The sequence below is a fragment of the Martes martes genome, assembly GCF_963455335.1.
Source record: "Martes martes genome assembly, chromosome: 4".
Classification (NCBI taxonomy): domain Eukaryota; kingdom Metazoa; phylum Chordata; class Mammalia; order Carnivora; family Mustelidae; genus Martes; species Martes martes.
In genome coordinates this window covers 94547206-94565474 of record NC_137891.1, presented here as the reverse complement: position 1 = coordinate 94565474, position 18269 = coordinate 94547206, and the positions used below count along the sequence as shown (strand labels likewise).

Below are 18269 nucleotides of genomic sequence, written 5' to 3'. Positions count from 1 at the left end.
CTCTTTGGGCCACACCTATTCTTAACCTTGTTCTTTGGGTCTTGAAGTTTATCTTCCTTTCTGCTTCCTCAGAGGTAGAGCAAGAGATCAGAAGAGTAGGCTTTGCTTCTCATGTGTACCCTGTGAATCGTAAATATACAAAGGAAAATATACTTGGGCAAATAATTGTTAAATCCCCACTCAATGTAAAGGCTAAAACTGTAAATATATTTTACAAAGTTTGAATAAATACATAGATAGTAGTTCTATAAAAAATTAGAGCTTTTGAGGTTGAAGTACAATCATGTCTCACTGTGTCTTACTGTGAAACTACAATGAAGCAGCTTATTTTAAAAATTTATTGTTGAAGTATAGTTGACATATAGTGGTATATTAGTTTCAGATGTACAGCACAGTAATTCAACAATTCTATACATTTGATGCTACTTTAAGAGACTCAGGATATACTAATACACTTTATTAACACAGAATTTTAAATATTTTAATGTTTTCCTGAGGCATTTTGAGTATTATCTTGATGGCATTATAATCACTTTAAAATTTAATTCTGAAATATTTTATATTAATAATAGATGAAAACGAACGAGAAGAAACTAGGCAAGTATATGTGGATCTAAATAATAATATTGAGGTAAGTGTTAGTAAAAAGTTAAATATTTTAAACAGGCATTTCTTTTTTTTTAAATTTGAATGCAATTAGCCAACATATAGTACATCATTAGTTTCACATGTAGTGTTTAACAATCCATTGGTTGTGTATAATAGAGGCATTTCTAAGCAGAGTAGAGTGGTAACTCTTCTTGATAAAGGGATTATTATTTATTTGTTGACATATGATTATATCCAGTAAGATTCTTAAGGTTCTATACTAGGAGTGTTAATGTTTTGTTATTTAGTAGCTTTTGAATTTACATGTTAGTGACACCAATTTGATTTATCAAGTATTAACTCTGTGTCAGAGACTAGCATATTAGGACACATACCCATTAATTTGAAACATACAAAATACCTGGTTCCTGCTTACCTTTCTTATTCCATCATCTTTGTTTTCCACTTTGCTTCTCTGCTATAGTTCTTTTTTATGTTTCTGAAAACTTCTAGGCTCTTTCTGATTTTGGTTCTTTGATTTTTGTTCTGTCTAGCACTTTTGTGTCAAGATTTAATGCAAATTCTTTTTTTTTTTTAAATCTCCTTTACTACTTTATCTAAAATACCTTTCCATTCAATTATTTTCTGTCTCCTCACCTCATTTAGTTTTTCTGAAGAGCACTTGAAATTACATGACATTTATTTGATATACATGTATATGTGTAAGTATTCTTTCTTACCCTGGAATGTTAGTTAGTTCCAGTAGGGTAAGGACTTTGTCTTAATCTCAAGTGTCTAAAACAGTGGTTGGCACATAATAGATAAGCAGTAACTATTTATTGAACAAATAAATGAATTCATAAAATTTTGCAAATCAAGATTTGTTGAATACAAATGAACTCATGCTGACAGATCATGGAAGTGTAATTTGGACTCTACTGGGGAGGGACCTCAGAGAGGTTATACTTTAGTGGAGGAAGACAGAAATTAAATAAGTAAGCAAAAAAATAAAATTACAGATTCTGTTAAGAGCTATTAAGTAAATAACTAGAATACCAACAATCATTTTGCTATTGTTTGGTATTATATAATTTAAGCTTCTGGGAAGCAAATATAATAGGTACTCAGTGGGTTTTTAGTAAATATTTAATTATTACAAGTTATAGGGATTTCATTATTCAAAGTTGAATGGTTTTAAATTTAATGATCATGAGACAAATTTATTAATATTTTCATAGTTGGAAGAACCTATTTAAAAAATATAAGTATGATTCTTTAAAGTTAAACTTTATGTTTCAGAAAATGATAATAGCTTTTGAGGAACTTCGTGTGCAAGCTGAGAATTCCAGATTGGAAATGCATTTTAAATGTACGGATCTTATTTAATTTTCATATTACTCTACTGATGTTTATATTTTATTAGATTCTTTTTAAAAATTTATATTATTTTTTATATTTTTAATTAACATATAATGTATTATTTGTTTCAGGGGTACAAGTCTGTGATTCATCGGTCTTATACATTTCACAGCACTCACCATACCACATACCCTCCCCATCACCCATCCATCCCATTTCTCCAATCCCCTCCCCAACTCCAGCAACCCTCAGTTTGTTTCCTGAGATTAAGAGTTTCTTATGGTTTGTCTCCCTCTCTGATTTCATCTTGTTTTGTTTTTCCCTCCCTTCCCTCTGTGATCCTTTGTCTATTTCTCAAAGTCCTCATATCAGTGAGATCATAATGATAATTGACTTTCTCTGATTGACTTATTTCACTTAGCATAATACCCTCTAGTTCCATCCATGTCATCACAAATGACAAGATTGTCTTTTTGATGGCTGCATGGTATTCCATTGCACGCACGCACGTGTGTACAGTACGCTACATCTTTATCCATTCATCTGTTGATGGAGATTTATTAGATTCTTTTAATGTTTTCACAGCTTCAGTTTGATACCCCAACTCTTTCAAATTTTGTATTCTTTGTGGTTTTGTAAGCCCCTCAAAATCTTGTGGAATGTGGAAGGTAATTGATATATATTGAAAATACCCTTTTGGCTTCAAAGCTACATTCTCCCTGAAATCAAACTTATTATGATTTGTACTTTATTTTTTAGAAGTGTGATTTGGTCTTATTTTTACATTTTTTGGTAAAGTTTCATGTCAAAATAAGTTGACACTTGAATGACATGGGTTCGAACAGTGCAGGTCCACTTACATTTGGATTTTTTTCAATAAATCACAGTACTGTAGATGTATTTTCTTTATGATTTTCTTAATACTTTCTTTTTTCTGGGGCACCTGGGTGGCTCAGTGGGTTAAAGCCTCTGCCTTCGGCTCAGGTCATGATCCCAGGATCCTGGGATCAAGCCCCACATCAGGCTCTCTGCTCAGCAGGGAGCCTGCTTCCCTTCCTCTCTCTCTGCCTGCCTCTCTGCCTACTTGTGATCTCTGTCTGTCAAATAAATAAATAAAAATCTTAAAAACCTTTCTTTTTTCTAACTTTATTGTAAGAGTATAGCTTATAATATGTATGACATTCAAAATGTTTGTTAAGCAACTTTATGTTATAGGTAAGACTTCGGATTAACAGTAGGCTATTAGTTTAGTTTTTGGGGAGTCAAAAGTTGCACGTGAATTTTCAGCTATGGTAGGGGTCAGCATCCCTAATGTTTAAGGGTCAACTATATATATACATTTAAAATGCGTTATTTCAGATTAGCATGTTATAAAGAATAAACTCTTACATATGTACTATTGTAAAAAGTATAGAATTTTATTGTTATACTTTGATGTTTTAAAAATTCACTACTTTACTCAAAGTTAGTAGCAAGAAAATGGCAGTTAAGCTTGTTAAAAACCTTTGAGGCTTAGTATCTAGATAAATAAGGAGGTGAAATAAAATTCCAGAAGCTTTAAATTTTGTTGTTTTATAATTATATTAAATTATTAAAGTATAGCTGCTTTATTTTTAAAGTAAAAGAAGATTATGAAAAAATCCAGCACCTTGAAGAGGAATACAAGAAGGAAGTAAATGACAAGGAAAAGCAGGTATTTTTAAAAAATCAGCTTTGTATTTTTTATATTTACTAACTCATAAAATACTTAAAATTTCAAAAGAAATCTACTTGCTGACTGCATGATAAATTTCTATAAGAGAATTTTAATATTCTACATATCAAACATTTAGCCTTTTGCCTAGGGGAATTAATTTCCATTGATTCAAACAGGCATGCACTGAATACCAGCATTTAAAAAAAATTAATGAATTTTCTACAGTATTTAAATAGGGCATTGTTGCAGAAATAATTAAGAACTTTTGTTCAGATAAAAACCTTATAAAATGTAAAGATGATGATCATTGACCACTTAATCCACATTTTGCCGTCTATTTTGAAATGCACTTACTATTCATGACACCATTGATGGGGAACTAAAATGTTCTTTCGCTTCTATTTGTCATATAGTGGAAAGTTTGAAAATAATGAGTCTGTGTTCTTTGTTATTCACAAGAATACCAGGTTATTACTGTGACAAATTTATCAGTTTGAAGTCCTGTGCTTTCCAGTGGAAAACGATTCATAGAAAGGAATCCTCCTCTATTTCCTCCCTATTTTTTCAGAGTTTTTCTTTTTTTGATTTGTCACAGGATACTTTTTAATGATAGATAACAAGATTGTCTACTTAAAAAGTTAATTGAAAGTACAGAGAAGATAGAGTTTTCTTTAAGTTCTGGTTAAATTTATATGTTATGTTTGGATCTTTTGAATGAGTTAACAGTTTTCTATATTTTAGCTGAAATTTTAAACTAGTTTCTGAAAGAAGGTCTTTTTAAAAGTTGAAATTGTGTGTATTATAAAGAACACAAAAGTAGAGGGAAGTGCTAAAGAACTTGTTGGGTTCTGGGTGCATGGGCAGATGAAAATAGGGCAGTGAGGTCTTTCTGCCATCTTGATTCTGGAAGTCTTCAGCTTGTCTTTTTGTCTTTTACCTTTTTTTCACATGGATTCTATATTCTTCTTCTTCTTTTTTTAAAGATTTTATTTATTGGGGCACCTGGGTGGCTCAGTGGGTTAAAGCCTCTGCCTTCGGCTTGGGTCATGATCCCAGGGTCCTGGGATCGAGCCCCGCATTGGGCTCTCTGCTCCGTGGGGAGCCTGCTTCCTCCTCTCTCTCTGCCTGCCTCTCTGCCTACTTGTGATCTGTCTGTCAAATAAATAAATAAAAAATCTTAAAAAAAAAAAAAGATTTTATTTATTTATTTGACAGAGGGAGACACAGAGAGGGAACCCAAGCAGGGGGAGTGGGTGAGGGAGAAGGCTTCGTGCTGAACAGGGAGCCTGATGCGGGGCCCCATCCTAGGACCCCGGGATCATGCCCTGAGCTGAAGGAAGAGGCTTAACAACTGAGCCACCCAGGTGCCCTTGGACTCTAAATTCTAATCATCTGAATATTTTCACTTCTCTAAATGCGGCATGATCTCTTGATCCTTTGTGTTCTTACACAAGTTAGAATGTTCATTTTTCTGGGTTTGCCTGATTAATTTCTACTTGACTATCAAGACTCAATTCAGTACTCTGAGAAGGATTAATTTTTGATTACACCCCTAAGACCAAGGTAATTGTTTTCCTGATTTGTATAATATTTTTGTCCTGTAACTAATAATATTCAAGTATAGTTGTTAGTCTCCTGGTCTAGGTTCTGAGGTGTTTTTTTTTTTTGTTGTTGTTGTTGTTTTATTTAAGCTTATGAACATGACTTTTAAACATAAAATTAAAGCTATTCAGCATAATTTGCTATACTACAACATTAAATTAGTTACTTCAGAGCATAAGTTAAATGGTTTAAAGTGACCCTGTAATATAACTTAAAAAACACTTTCCTATCTCATACATGCAAATTAACTTCTCCACATAAATGTCTCTCCACTCTAAGTTACCCTTCTCCTGAAGTCACTTCTCTGAAGCTTATCATAGCCCAAAGAGAAGGAAAAAAGTGTAATCAGGACTGATGCATGTATTAAAAAAAAAAAAGGATGGCACAGAAGAAGGGAATGCAGTTCTACAAGTGCAGACCATCTTCAAGTAACAGTTGAGACAATAGAATAAATGCAGAGGTATCATGATGAATCCCACTTAACTACAGACCAACACTTCTCTACAAATTAAGTTCTTTGATTGTCAATTAGATACAAATTTTAACTTCATAGCTCAACAATTAAGGGTCATATACTGAATTCAGTACACACACCTAACATTTCAGTTTGAGCTGTTTCGTATATATAGAGCTGAAATCTGTTACAAGGTATGGCCTAACAAATGTTAGTGAGAATTTTTTTAAAAAATAATTTTTTACAAGTATTAAACTTTTCTTGCACATTGAAATCCTCATATACAGGGCAAAGTCAGAACTTTTGAATTTATTTATTTATTTATTGAATTTATTCAAACTTTTATTCAGAACTTTTGAATTTATTCTTCATTTAACTTTTAAAACACTACTATGGTTGAATATTAAAACAAAAGCAATAGCAAGTAGTGAGTTATGATTATACTCCATCACTCATTCACTACAGCATGTAAAATGCCAGCAGTGTTATTCACTGGCCCCATTAAGAGGTCTGATACTGAACATCACCCCTATGATGATGTTTGCCATCCTCATATCCAGCCCCATTGTAATGGCACTGCCTCTCCTGATTTGGATCTAAGTTCAGCAGTTCTACCTGGTCCGTTTCATCAGTCTCTTCTACTTCCTTCTTCTCAAGTAGGAGTTTTTTCAGCAAAGAGAGAAAGGCATTCTCAGGAAAGTTTACCTTAAATTTGATGATTAGGCAACTCTTCTCATATGGTCTATGATAAATTGGCATGCCTTCATTTAGCACACACTTGATAGCTCCATACCTGACAAACTGACCTGGATGAGAGGTGATGATAATGGTTTGGTTGTCAAAAATAGATACTGGCTTTGGAAAGTCACAGGGTGCTTCAACCAGCTATATGTCTGTGCACATGAAAAGGTCTTCTTGCTGAGTAAAAGCAATGTGGTCCTTCTGACCTAAAACAATAATAATATCTCCTTGTTCCAGTCCTGGTTCTTGGTGTCCTTCACCATGGAATGTTATCTTGCCATCTTTCAAATCTTTTTTAGTATGAACTTCTAGAATCTTTATCAAACTATCTTCCTTCCATTTCAGCTTTCACATCTGTCTTTAGGACTGATCTGTTACCCATGGCCCTTGTACTCCATGCATACAGATTGAATTTGCTGAACCATTCCAGGTCCTATGTGATAAATATTATTATTTGCTTTCCAGTACCTCCCACAATTGGGACAACATTCTACTCTTTTCTTACCACCTCAGCCTTCACATTTGTTACAAATCACATTCTTTTGCAGAGCTAGTTTTCTTGTTGCACCATTATATAGATCTTCTAAGATTACTGAGAGTGGATGTACAACATTTTTACCTTTTCGTTCTCTCTACAGTCTTCCTCCTCCTCCAAAAGTCATATCAAAGATGTCCATGGGGGAGCCAAAACCACCACCAGCTCCACCTTCTTTAACTGTATGCTCTCCTCCTTTGTCATATACTTCCCTTTTCTTTGCATCAGAGAGTTCTTCATAAGCCAGTGAGCATGTTGAGGTCAGTGTGGAGGAGCGGGAAGGAGTGCATTGGTGGGCAGAGCTCAGGCAGCTCCTGCTCCTTCACTTCCCACCTAATGTTCTGGAACATTCCCTAGGCTCTGTGTTTCTTTAAGTTAAGTTCCTTCATCTCTGTATATTCAATACTTACTTTGGTTTTGTGGAACAGAGGAGGTGCTCCATAATATTTATGGAATAAATGAAATAATACATTTTTTTAAAAAAAATTTTTATTTATTTGACAGACAGAGATCACAAGTAGGCAGAGAGGCAGGCAGAGAGAGAGGGGGAAGCAGGCTCCCTGCGGAGCAGAGAGCCCGTTGCGGGGCTCGATCCCAGGGCCCTGGGATCATGACCTGAGCCGAAGGCAGAGGCTTAACCCACTGAGCCACCCAGGCGCCCCAATACATTTTATTATATATCTTCTAAGTTCTAACTTAAAATGAACCTTATAATATTGGGTAGAACATATTAGTGTAAACATTTTTTGAATGAACATTGTGCAAGCATATACTAAATGCCCTTGCACAATTAGCTGAAAAGCACAGAAACAAGTACATAAAATAATCATAGGTGGTGGTAATTGCTAAGGTGTCATGTGTAATTTTTCATATCTCTAATGTATTACTTAAATATTTCATTTTAGGTATCACTGTTATTGCTCCAAAATACTGAGAAAGAAAATAAAATGAAAGATTTAATATTTCTGCTAGAGGAATCCAGAGATAAAGTTAATCAATTAGAGGAAAAGACAAGTAAGAATTTACATAAGAAAATACAATAATGTATCTTATGTATTACTCTTATTATATTTTAAATTTTGGCTTTCATTGTAGTTTTGTTGTAATGTTTTCCCGTGCTGTAATTCTCAACCTCGTTTGGATCAGTTGGAGAAGGGGTGTAATAGAGTCACTTAGGGAACTTTTTCATTGTACACGTGCTCTTCTTTTCACTTTTCCATACTCTCCGCTTCTTCAGAATTTCAACAAAATACTCCAAGAAAACAAGGATCTGTTTTTCTTTTTGTTTACTGATGCATTCCAAGTGCCTAGAACAGTACATGGCACACAGAACACTCAACTATTTCATGAATGACTGAATACACTGGGAACACCATAGAGGAAGTGAGTGTTCCTAAAGCAAGACATTTGGAAAGGCATTAGGGAAAATTGCTTGTTGAACTAAATCTTTGATGATTAAAGCTTTACTAGACAGTGAATTGGAAGGGAGAATGTAGGCAGAAGAAATGCCTTGTGCAAGCCCTAGAACTGTCAAAGTTTCTATTTGAAACACTGATTGGTATGTCTTTGTTAGAGAACCCAGTAGGTGAGACTGGAAAAGAATGGATCATATTTTTTTTTTTTTAAAGATTTTATTTTTTATTTGACAGACAGAGATCACAAGCAGGCAGAGAGGCAGGCAGAGAGAGAGGAAGAGAAGCAGGTTTCCCGCTGAGCAGAAAGCCCAATGCGGGGCTCAATCCCAGGACCCTGAGATCATGACCTGAGCCGAAGGCAGAGGCTTAACCCACTGAGCCACCCAGGTGCCCTAAGAATAGATCAGATTATGAAGAATCTTGAATGTCAATTAAGACTATCTTACTGAATATTTTTTAAACTTGTTTAAGGCACTTGGAAGGCATAATGCACTTGTGAAACACTGTGCACCTTTCAGAGCATCATATGGATTTCATGATATTTGTCACTTTTGTCTTAAAAAAATCCTCTTTTGCATATGGCAAATAATTATCTAGTTCCTGTGAAACTATGCCTGCTCATTTGATCTTATAATTATTAATATATCCTATGCTCTAGATATCACAAAATGAACTTCCCCTACATTTTCCATTCTTTCTATGTCCCCATCATACTTTCACTACTTCCTCTATGCAAAAGGAGCAGCCTCTTACCTCGAATCCAAATATTTTGCCTGAATTCCAGTGAGCTCCTTATTCTTAAGAATGGCTTAACCATTAGTCATCTGTGACTAAGGGTGTCTTGCAGGCAGGACTGTGTCCATTAAATATCTATGTAACTCAGTGTCTAGCATATTGCTATGTACCTAGTAGTCAAATAGGTATTAGGATGAATGGATATTTAATCTTATCGTATAAAACTGGAAGTAATTTACTGGCAGTAAGTAACCAATTCTGTGAGATTCTGCAGACTCATAAGCACTGAAATGTATTCATTTAAGTTACATTTATGTTACATTTAAGTTGTATTCATTTATTATGTCCTATATGTATCTCTTACTCTTTTTTTCTGTTTCATTTTGGAGATCTATCGACCTGTTTCATAATCCTGCCTTCTGTGTCTAATTTGCTTTTATTTATTTAGTTTTTTGTATTATGTTCAGTTAGCCACTGTATAGTACATAATTAGTTTTTGATGTTGTGTTCAGTGATTCAGTAGTTAAGTAAAACACCCAGTGCTCATCACAACATGTGCCCTTCTCAGTACTGATCACCCTGTTACCCACCTCCCCCAACCATTGAAACCCTCAGATTGTTTTCTGGGGTCCATAGTCTCTCATAGTTCATCTCCCTCTCTGATTTCTCCCCGTTTGGATTTCCCTCCCTTCCTCTTTGGTCCCTTGTGCTACTGCTTATGTTCCATATATGAGTGAAACCATATGATAATTGTCTTTCTCTACTTGACTTACTTCACTTAACATAATCCCCTCCAGTTCCATCCATGTTGATGTAAATGGTGGATGTCATTGTTTCTGATAGCTGAATAATATTCCATTGTATATATGTACCACATCTTCTTTGTCTAATTTGCTTTTAAACCCACCTACAGAATTCTTTATTTTGGATTAATCATATTTTTTTTCCTTCTAAAATAGCCATTTTATTATATTTCAAATTCCAATTCTCTGGTTAAATTCTGTCTTGCTGTACATACTGTATGTTTCTATTTTTATTTTTTATTAAAGTATAATTAATATACAGTATTATATTTCAGATGTACAATGTAATGATTCAGTAATTTTATACATTACTCAGTGTTCACCATAAGTGTAATCCCCAAACAAAGTGTAGTCCCCAAACAACGTTTCTACAATATAATTGACTATATTTTCTATGCTATTCTTTTCATCTCCATGATGTACTTATTTTATAAATGGAAGTTTGTACTTCTTAATTGCCTTCATTTTACCCATCTCCCTTCACCCACCTTCCCTCCAGAAGCCATTGAGTTTGTTATCTGTATTTAACAGTCTGTTTTTTGTTTGTTTTGCTTTTTGGATTCCACATATATTTGTGAAATCATATGGTATTTGTCTTTCTGTGTCTCACTATTTCATTTAGTATACTACCCTCTAGTTTCATCCATATTGTCAAACATGGCAAGATCTCATTCTTTTTTATATGGCTGAGTAATATTCCATTATATGTGTGTGTGTGTGTGTGTGTGTGTGTGTGTGTGTATCCCATATCCTCTTTATCCATTCATCTATTGATGGTCATTGGGTTAATTCCATATCTTGGCTATTGTAAAAATTGCTGCAACAAACATAGGGGTACATATATCTTTTTGAATTAGTCTTTTTGTTTTCTTTGAGTATATATCCAGAAGTGGAATTGCTGGATTTTATGGTAATGCTATCTTTAATTTTCAATGGAATATTTATACTGTTTTCCACAGTGGTTGCACCAATTTACATTCTTGGCAACAGTGCGTGAGAGTTCCCTTTTCTCCACATCCTTGCCAACACTTGTTATTTGTTGTCTTTTTGATTCTAGCCATTCTGACAGGTGTGAAGTGAAACCTTGTTGTGGTTTTGATTTGCATTTCCCTGATGATTAGTGATGTTGAGCATCTTTTCAAGTGTCTGTTGGTCATCTGTCTTTTTCAGAAAAATGTATATTCAGGTCTTGTGCTCATTTTTAACCAACTGAGCCACCCAGGCGTCCCACTTGTGCTCATTTTTAAAAAAGATTTTATTTATTTATTTGAGAGAATGAGTAGGGGGAGGAGGAGCAGAGGGGGAGGGAGAAGGAGAGGGAAAGAATCTCAAGCAGACTCCACACTGAGCACTGAACCCAACTTGGATCTCAGTCTCAGGATCCTGAGATCATGACCTGACCTGAAACTAATAGTCAGATGCTTAATTGACTGAGCCACCCAGGTGCCCTAGGTCCTCTGCTCATTTTTTAATTGGATTATTTTTTTTCCATGTTGAGCTGTGTAAGTTCTTTTATATTTTAGATATTAACCCCTTACTGGACATGTCATTGGCAGATATTGTCTCCCATTCAATAGGTTGCCTTTTTGTTTTATTGATTGTTTCCTTTGCTGTGCAAAACCTTTTTATTTGGGTGTAGTTCCAATAGTTTATTTTTGCTTTTGCTTCCCTTGCCTAAGGAGATATATGCATAAATATGTTGCTGAGATGATGTGGATGGAACTAGAGGGTATTATGCCAAGTGAAATAAGTCAGTCAGAGAAAGACAAGTACTGTATGATTTCATGCATACATGGAATTTAAGAAATAAAACAGATGAACATAGGGGAAGGGAAGGAAAAATAAGATGAAAATTGAGAGGGAAGCAAACCATAAGATGCTGAACTCTAGGAAACAAACTGAGGGTTCCTGGAGGGGAGGGGTGGGATGGGAGAAGGCATAGGCATTAAGGAGATCACTTGATGTATTGAGCACTGGGTGTTATATGCAACTGATGGATCACTAAATTCTACCTTTGAAACTAATTAAAAAATAAAAAGTAAAATAAAAAAAATAAGTTGCTGAGGACAATGCCCAAGATGTTACTGCCTGTGTTTTTACTTAGGAATTTTATGGTTTCAAGTCTCACGTTTAGGTTTTTAATCCATTTGAGTCTATTTCTGTGTATGGTGTTAGAAAGTTGTCTAATTTCATTCTTTTAAATGTTGCTGTTCAGTTTTCCCAGCACCATTTATTGAGGAGACTTTTTCCCATTATTATATTCTTGTCTCCTTTGGTGTAGGTTGATTATATGTGTGTGGGTTTATTTCTGGGCTATTATGTTCCATTGATCTATGTGTCTGTTTTTATGCCAGTACCATACTATTTTGATTACTACAAGTTTTGTAGTATATCTTGAGATCTGGGATTGTGATACCTCCAGCTTTGTTGTTCTTTTTCAAGATTGCTTTGGCTCTTCAGGGTCTTTTGTAGTTTCATTCAAATTTTAGAATTGCTTGTTCTGGTTCTGTTAAAATACTATTGGTATTTTGATAGGGATTACATTGAATATATAGGTAGCTTGGGGTAGCATGGATGTTTTAATAATATTGATTCTTTTAGTCCAGGAGCATGGAATGTCTTTTGTTTGTATGGTCTTCAGTTTCTTTCATCAATGTCTTATAGTTTTTAGAGTACACGTCTTTCATCTCTTTCTCCTTGGTTATTCTTTGGTATTTTATTCTTTTTGGTGCAATTGTAGATAGGTTTGCTTTCTTAATTCTCATTCTGCTACTTTATTATTAGTGTATGGAAATGCAGCAGATTTCTGTATATTTTTTATCCTGTGTCCTTACTGAATTAATATATCCATTCTAGTAGTTTTTTGGTGAAGTCTTCAGGATTTTCTGTCTGTGGTATCATGTCATCTGCAAATAGTGAAAGTTTCACTTCTTTCTGACCAATTTGGATGCTTTGTATTTCTTTTTATTGTCTGCTTGCCTTCTAGGACTATGTTGAATAAAAGTAGTGAGTGGACATACTTGTCTTGTTTCTGATCTTAGAGGAAAAGTTTTCAGGTTTTCACCTTTGAGTATGATGTTTGCTGTGGATTTTTCATATATGGCCTTTATGATGTTGAGATATGTTCCCCCTAAACCTACTTTGTTGAGGGTTTTTATCACAAATGGCTGTTGTACTTTGTCAAATGCTTTTTCTGCATCTACAGAAGTGGTGATACAGTTTTTATCCTTTCTCTTGTTGATGTGGTGTAATCACGTTGATTGATTTGCAAATATTGAACCACCCCTGCATACCAAGAATAAATCCCACTTGATCAATGTGAATGATTTTTTAAATGTATTGTTGGATTTGGTTTGCTAATATTTTGTTGAGGATTTTTACATCTATGTTCATCAGAGATACTGGCCTGCAGTTATCTTTTTTGTGTGTGTGGTGTCTTTATTAGGTTTTATTATCAGGGTAATGTTAGTCTCATAGAAAGAATTTGGAAATTTTCCTTTTCTATTTTTTGGAATGGTTTGAGAATGGGTATTAACTGGTCTTTAAATGTTTGGCAGATTAACCTGTGAGGCCTGGACTTTTGTTTGTTGGGAGTTTTTTGATTACTGATTCAATTTCATCGCTAATATTCAGTATGTTCAAAATTTCTATTTCTTCCTGACTAAGTTTGTGAAGATTTTTTAAAAAATAATTTATCAGCATCTTTTAGGTTGTCCAATTTGTTGGCATATAATTTTTCATAATATTCTCTTATAATCTATTGTAGTTCCTGGTGTTCATTGTTATTTCTATTCTTTTATTTCTGGTTTTATTTATTTGAGTCCTCTATTTTTTTTTCTGGAGTCTGGCTAAAATTTGTCAATCTCATATCTTTTCAAAAAAAACTAGCTTTGGTTCCATTGACATTTCTATAAAAATATTTTTTAAGATTCTATTTCATTATTTCTGCTTTAGTTTTTATTATATCCTTCTACTGGCTATAGGCTTTGTACTTTCTTTCCAGCTCCTTTAGGTGTTAAGCTAGGTTGTTTACTTGAGATTTATTTTTTTAAAAATTTATTTATTTTAGAAGGAGAGAGTGCAAGTCGGGGTAGGGCAGAGGAGAGGGAAAGAGAGAATTCCAAGCAGACTCTGTGCTGGGAGTCGACCCCAACATTGGGCTCAGTCCCACGACCCTGAGATCATGACTTGAGCTGAAACCAAGATTTGGACTCTCAACTGACTGAGCCAAACCGGTGCTCTGATTTTGTTTGTTTGTTTCTTGAGGTAGGCCGGTTATACCTATAAACTTACCTCATAGAACTGCTTTTGTCCCAAAGATTTTGGACTGTTGTGTTTTCTTTTTTCTTTTTTAAATTTATCTCAAATTAACCAAAATATAGTACATCATTAGTTTCAGATGTAGAGTTCAGTAATTCATCAGTTGCACAGAACAGCCAGCGCTCATCACATCATAGGCCTTCCTTAATTCCCATCACCCAGTTAGCCCATCCTCCCACCCACCACCCCTCCAGCAATCCTCAGATTCTTCCTCCTAGTTATGAGTGTCTCATGGTTTGTCTCCTTCTCTGATTTCTTCCCATTCCATTTTCCCCATTCTTCCCTTCTGATCCTCTGCACTCTTTCTTATATTCTTCATATGAGTGAAACCATATGATAATTGTCTTTCTCTGATTGACATATTTCATGTAGCATAATACCCTGCAGTTCCATCCATGTTGCTGTAAATGGTAGTATTTCATCCTTTCTGATGGCTTACTAATATCCCATTGTGTGTATATACCATATCTTCTTTGTACATTGATCCATCCACAGACATCTTGGCTCGTTCCACAGTTTGGCTATTGTGGACATTGCTGCTATAAACATTGGGGTGCAGGTGCTCCTCCGGATCACTACATTTGTGTCTTTGGGGTAAATACCACTAGTGCAATTTGTGGGTCATAGGGTAGCTCTATTTTTAGCTTCTTGAGGAACCTCCATACTGTTTTCTGGAAAGGTGATACCAGCTAGTATTTCCACCAACAGTGTAAGAGGGTTTCCCTTTCTCCACATCCTTGCAAACATTTGTTGTTTCCTGACTTGTTAATTTTAGTCATTCTGAATGGTGTGAAGTGGTATCTCACTGTGGTTTTAATTTGTATTTCTCTGATGCCAAGTGATGTAGAATGTTTTTTCATGTGTCTGTTGGCCATTTGTATGTCTTCTTTGGATAAATATCTGTTCTATATTCTGTCTATTTCTTTATTGGATTATTTGGTTTTTTTGGGTGTTGAGTTTGATAAGTTCTTTGTAGATCTTGGCTACTAGCCCTTTATAGGATATGTCATTTGCAAATATTTTCTCCCATACATAGGTTGCCTTTTAGGTTTTTTTTTTTTTAATTTTTTATTTATTTTCAGCGTAACCGTATTCATTGTTTTTTTCACCACACCCAGTGCTCCATGCAATCTGTGCCCTCCCTAATACCCACCACCTGGTTCCCCCAACCTCCCACCCCCCGCCCCTTCAAAACCCTCAGGTTGTTTTTCAGAGTCTGTAGTCTCTCATGGTTCACCTCCCCTTCCAATTTCCCTCAACTCCCTTCTCCTCTCCATCTCCCTATGTCCTCTATATTATTTGTTATGCTCCACAAATAAGTGAAACCATATGATACTTGACTCTCTCTGTTTGACTTATTTCACTCAGCATAATCTCTTCCAGTCCTGTCCATGTTGCTACAAAAGTTGGGTATTTGTCCTTTCTGATGAAGGCATAATACTCCATAGTGTATATGGACCACATCTTCCTTATCCATTCATCCGTTGAAGGGCATCTTGGTTCTTTCCACAGTTTGGCGACCGTGGCCATTGCTGCTATAAACATTGGGGTACAGATGGCCCTTCTTTTCACTCCATCTGTATCTTTGGGGTAAATACCCAGTAGTGCAATTGCAGGGTCATAGGGAAGCTCTATTTTTAACTTCTTGAGGAATCTCCACACTGTTCTCCAAAGTGGCTGCACCAGTTTGCATTCCCACCAACAGTGTAAGAGGGTTCCCCTTTCTCCACATCCTCTCCAACACACGTTGTTTCCTGTCTTGCTAATTTTGGCCATTCTAACTGGTGTAAGGTGGTATCTCAATGTGGTTTTGATTTGAATCTCCCTGATGGCTAGTGATGATGAACATTTTTTCATGTGTCTTGTAGCCATTTTTATGTCTTCATTGGAGAAGTGTCTGTTCATATCTTCTGCCCATTTTTTAATATGATTGTCTGTTTTGTGTGTGTTGAGTTTGAGGAGTTCTTTATAGGTCCTGGATATCAACCTTTTGTCTATACTGTCATTTGCAAATATCTTCTCCCATTCTGTGGGTTGCCTCTTTGTTTTGTTGACTGTTTCTTTTGCTGTGCAGAAGCTTTTGATCTTGATGAAGTCCCAAAAGTTCATTTTCGCTTTTGTTTCCTTTGCCTTTGGAGACATATCTTGAAAGAAGTTGCTGTGGTTGATATCAAAGAGGTTACTGCCTATGTTCTCCTCGAGGATTCTGATGGATTCCTGTTTCATGTTGAGGTCTTTTATCCATTTCGAGTTTATCTTTGTGTATGGTGTAAGAGAATGGTCGAGTTTCATTCTTCTACATATAGCTGTCCAGTTTTCCCAGCACCATTTATTGAAGAGACTGTCTTTTTTTTCCACTGGATATTTTTTCCTATTTTGTCGAAGATTATTTCACCATAGAGTTGAGGGTCCATATCTGGGCTCTCTACTCTGTTCCACTGGTCCACGTGAATAAAAGGTATCCAAATTGGCAAGGAAGAAGTCAAGCTCTCTCTCTTCGCAGATGACGTGATTCTTTATATGGAAAACCCGAAAGAGTCCACCCCCAAACTACTAGAACTCATACAGCAATTCAGTAATGTGGCAGGATACAAAGTCAATGTCCAGAAATCAGTGGCTTTCTTATACACTAACAATGAAAATACAGAAAGGCAAATTAGAGAATCGATTCCATTTACTATAGCACCAAGAACCATAAGATACCTCGGAATAAACCTAACCAAAGAGGTTAAAGATCTGTACTCGAGGAACTACAGAACACTCCTAAAAGAAATTGAAGAAGACACAAAAAGATGGAAGACCATTCCATGCTCTTGGATCGGAAGAATAAACATTGTTAAAATGTCTATACTGCCCAGAGCAATCTATACTTTTAATGCCATTCCGATCAAAATTCCACCGGTATTTTTCAAAGAGCTGGAGCAAATAATCCTAAAATTTGTATGGAATCAAAAGAGACCCCGAATTGCTAAGGAAATGTTGAAAAACAAAAATAAAACTGGCAGCATCACGTTACCTGATTTCAAGCTTTACTACAAAGCTGTGATCACCAAGACAGCATGGTACTGGCCTTTTAGTTTTTTTTGATTGTTTCCTTGTTTCCAAATACATCATTAGTATTTTATCACCATAAAATACATCATTAGTTTTTGATGCAGTGTTCCAAGGTTCATTGTTTATGTACAACACCCAGTGCTCCATGCAATATGTGCCCTCCTTAATACCCACCGCCGGACTCACCCATCCCCCCCCCCCCCAAAACCCTTAGTTTATTTCTCACAGTCCATAATCTCTCATGGTTCATCTTCCCCTCTGATTTCCCCCAATTCACTTTTCCTTTCCTTCTCCTAATTTCCACCATGTTATTTCTTTTGTTCCCCAAGTAAGTGAAACCATATGATAGTTGACTTTCTCTTATTTCACTCAGCATAATCTCCTCCAGTCCTGTCCATGTAGATACAAAAGTTGGTTATTCATCCTTTCTGATGGCTGAGTAATATTCCATTGTATATATGGACCACATCTTATTTATCCATTCATCTGTTGAAGTCTTGGGTTTTCCAGTTTGACTATTGTGGACATTGCTGCTATGACCATTGGGGTATCTATGGCCCTTCTTTTCACTACATCTGTATCTTTAGGGTAAATACCCAGTAGTGCAATCACAGGGTCATAGGGTAGCTCTATTTTTAATTTTTTTTAAAAAATTTATTTATTTGATAGAGATCACAAGTAGGCAGAGAGGCAGGCAGAGAGAGAGGGGGAAACAGGCTCCCCGCTGAGCAGAGAGCCCGATGCGGGGCTCGATCCCAGGACCCTGGGATCATGACCCGAGCTGAAGGCAGAGGCTTAACCCACTGAGCCACCCAGGCGCCCCACTCTTTTTAATTTTTTGAGGAATCTCCACACTGTTTTCCAAAGTGGATGCACCAACTTGCATTCCCACCAACAGTGTAGGAGGGTTCCCCTCTCTCCACAACCTCTCCAACATTTGTTGTTTCCTGTCTTGTTAGTTTTTGCC

At 35.7% G+C, this 18269-nt stretch overlaps 1 protein-coding gene and 1 pseudogene across 4 annotated transcripts in view; one reads left to right on the top strand and one right to left on the bottom strand.

The window, feature by feature from the left end:
• The window catches only part of SYCP1 (synaptonemal complex protein 1), a gene marked incomplete at its 3' end in the record, with an annotated part of 134869 nt that overhangs the window by 21967 nt on the left and 94633 nt on the right, over positions 1-18269 (top strand). For all 3 annotated transcript variants that reach the window (XM_080802218.1, XM_080802217.1, XM_080802216.1), the window contains exons 8-11: positions 573-631; positions 1888-1957; positions 3567-3640; positions 7881-7989. In XM_080802218.1, the coding sequence (XP_080658344.1) occupies positions 573-631; positions 1888-1957; positions 3567-3640; positions 7881-7989 (312 nt within the window). The remainder of the gene's footprint in view (positions 1-572; positions 632-1887; positions 1958-3566; positions 3641-7880; positions 7990-18269) is intronic.
• Positions 6201-7417, bottom strand: LOC308340707 (dnaJ homolog subfamily A member 1-like; annotated as a pseudogene). Its single transcript has 2 exons — positions 7386-7417; positions 6201-7289 (listed from the first exon to the last, which is right to left on the bottom strand). The product of its transcript is annotated as a dnaJ homolog subfamily A member 1-like (transcript).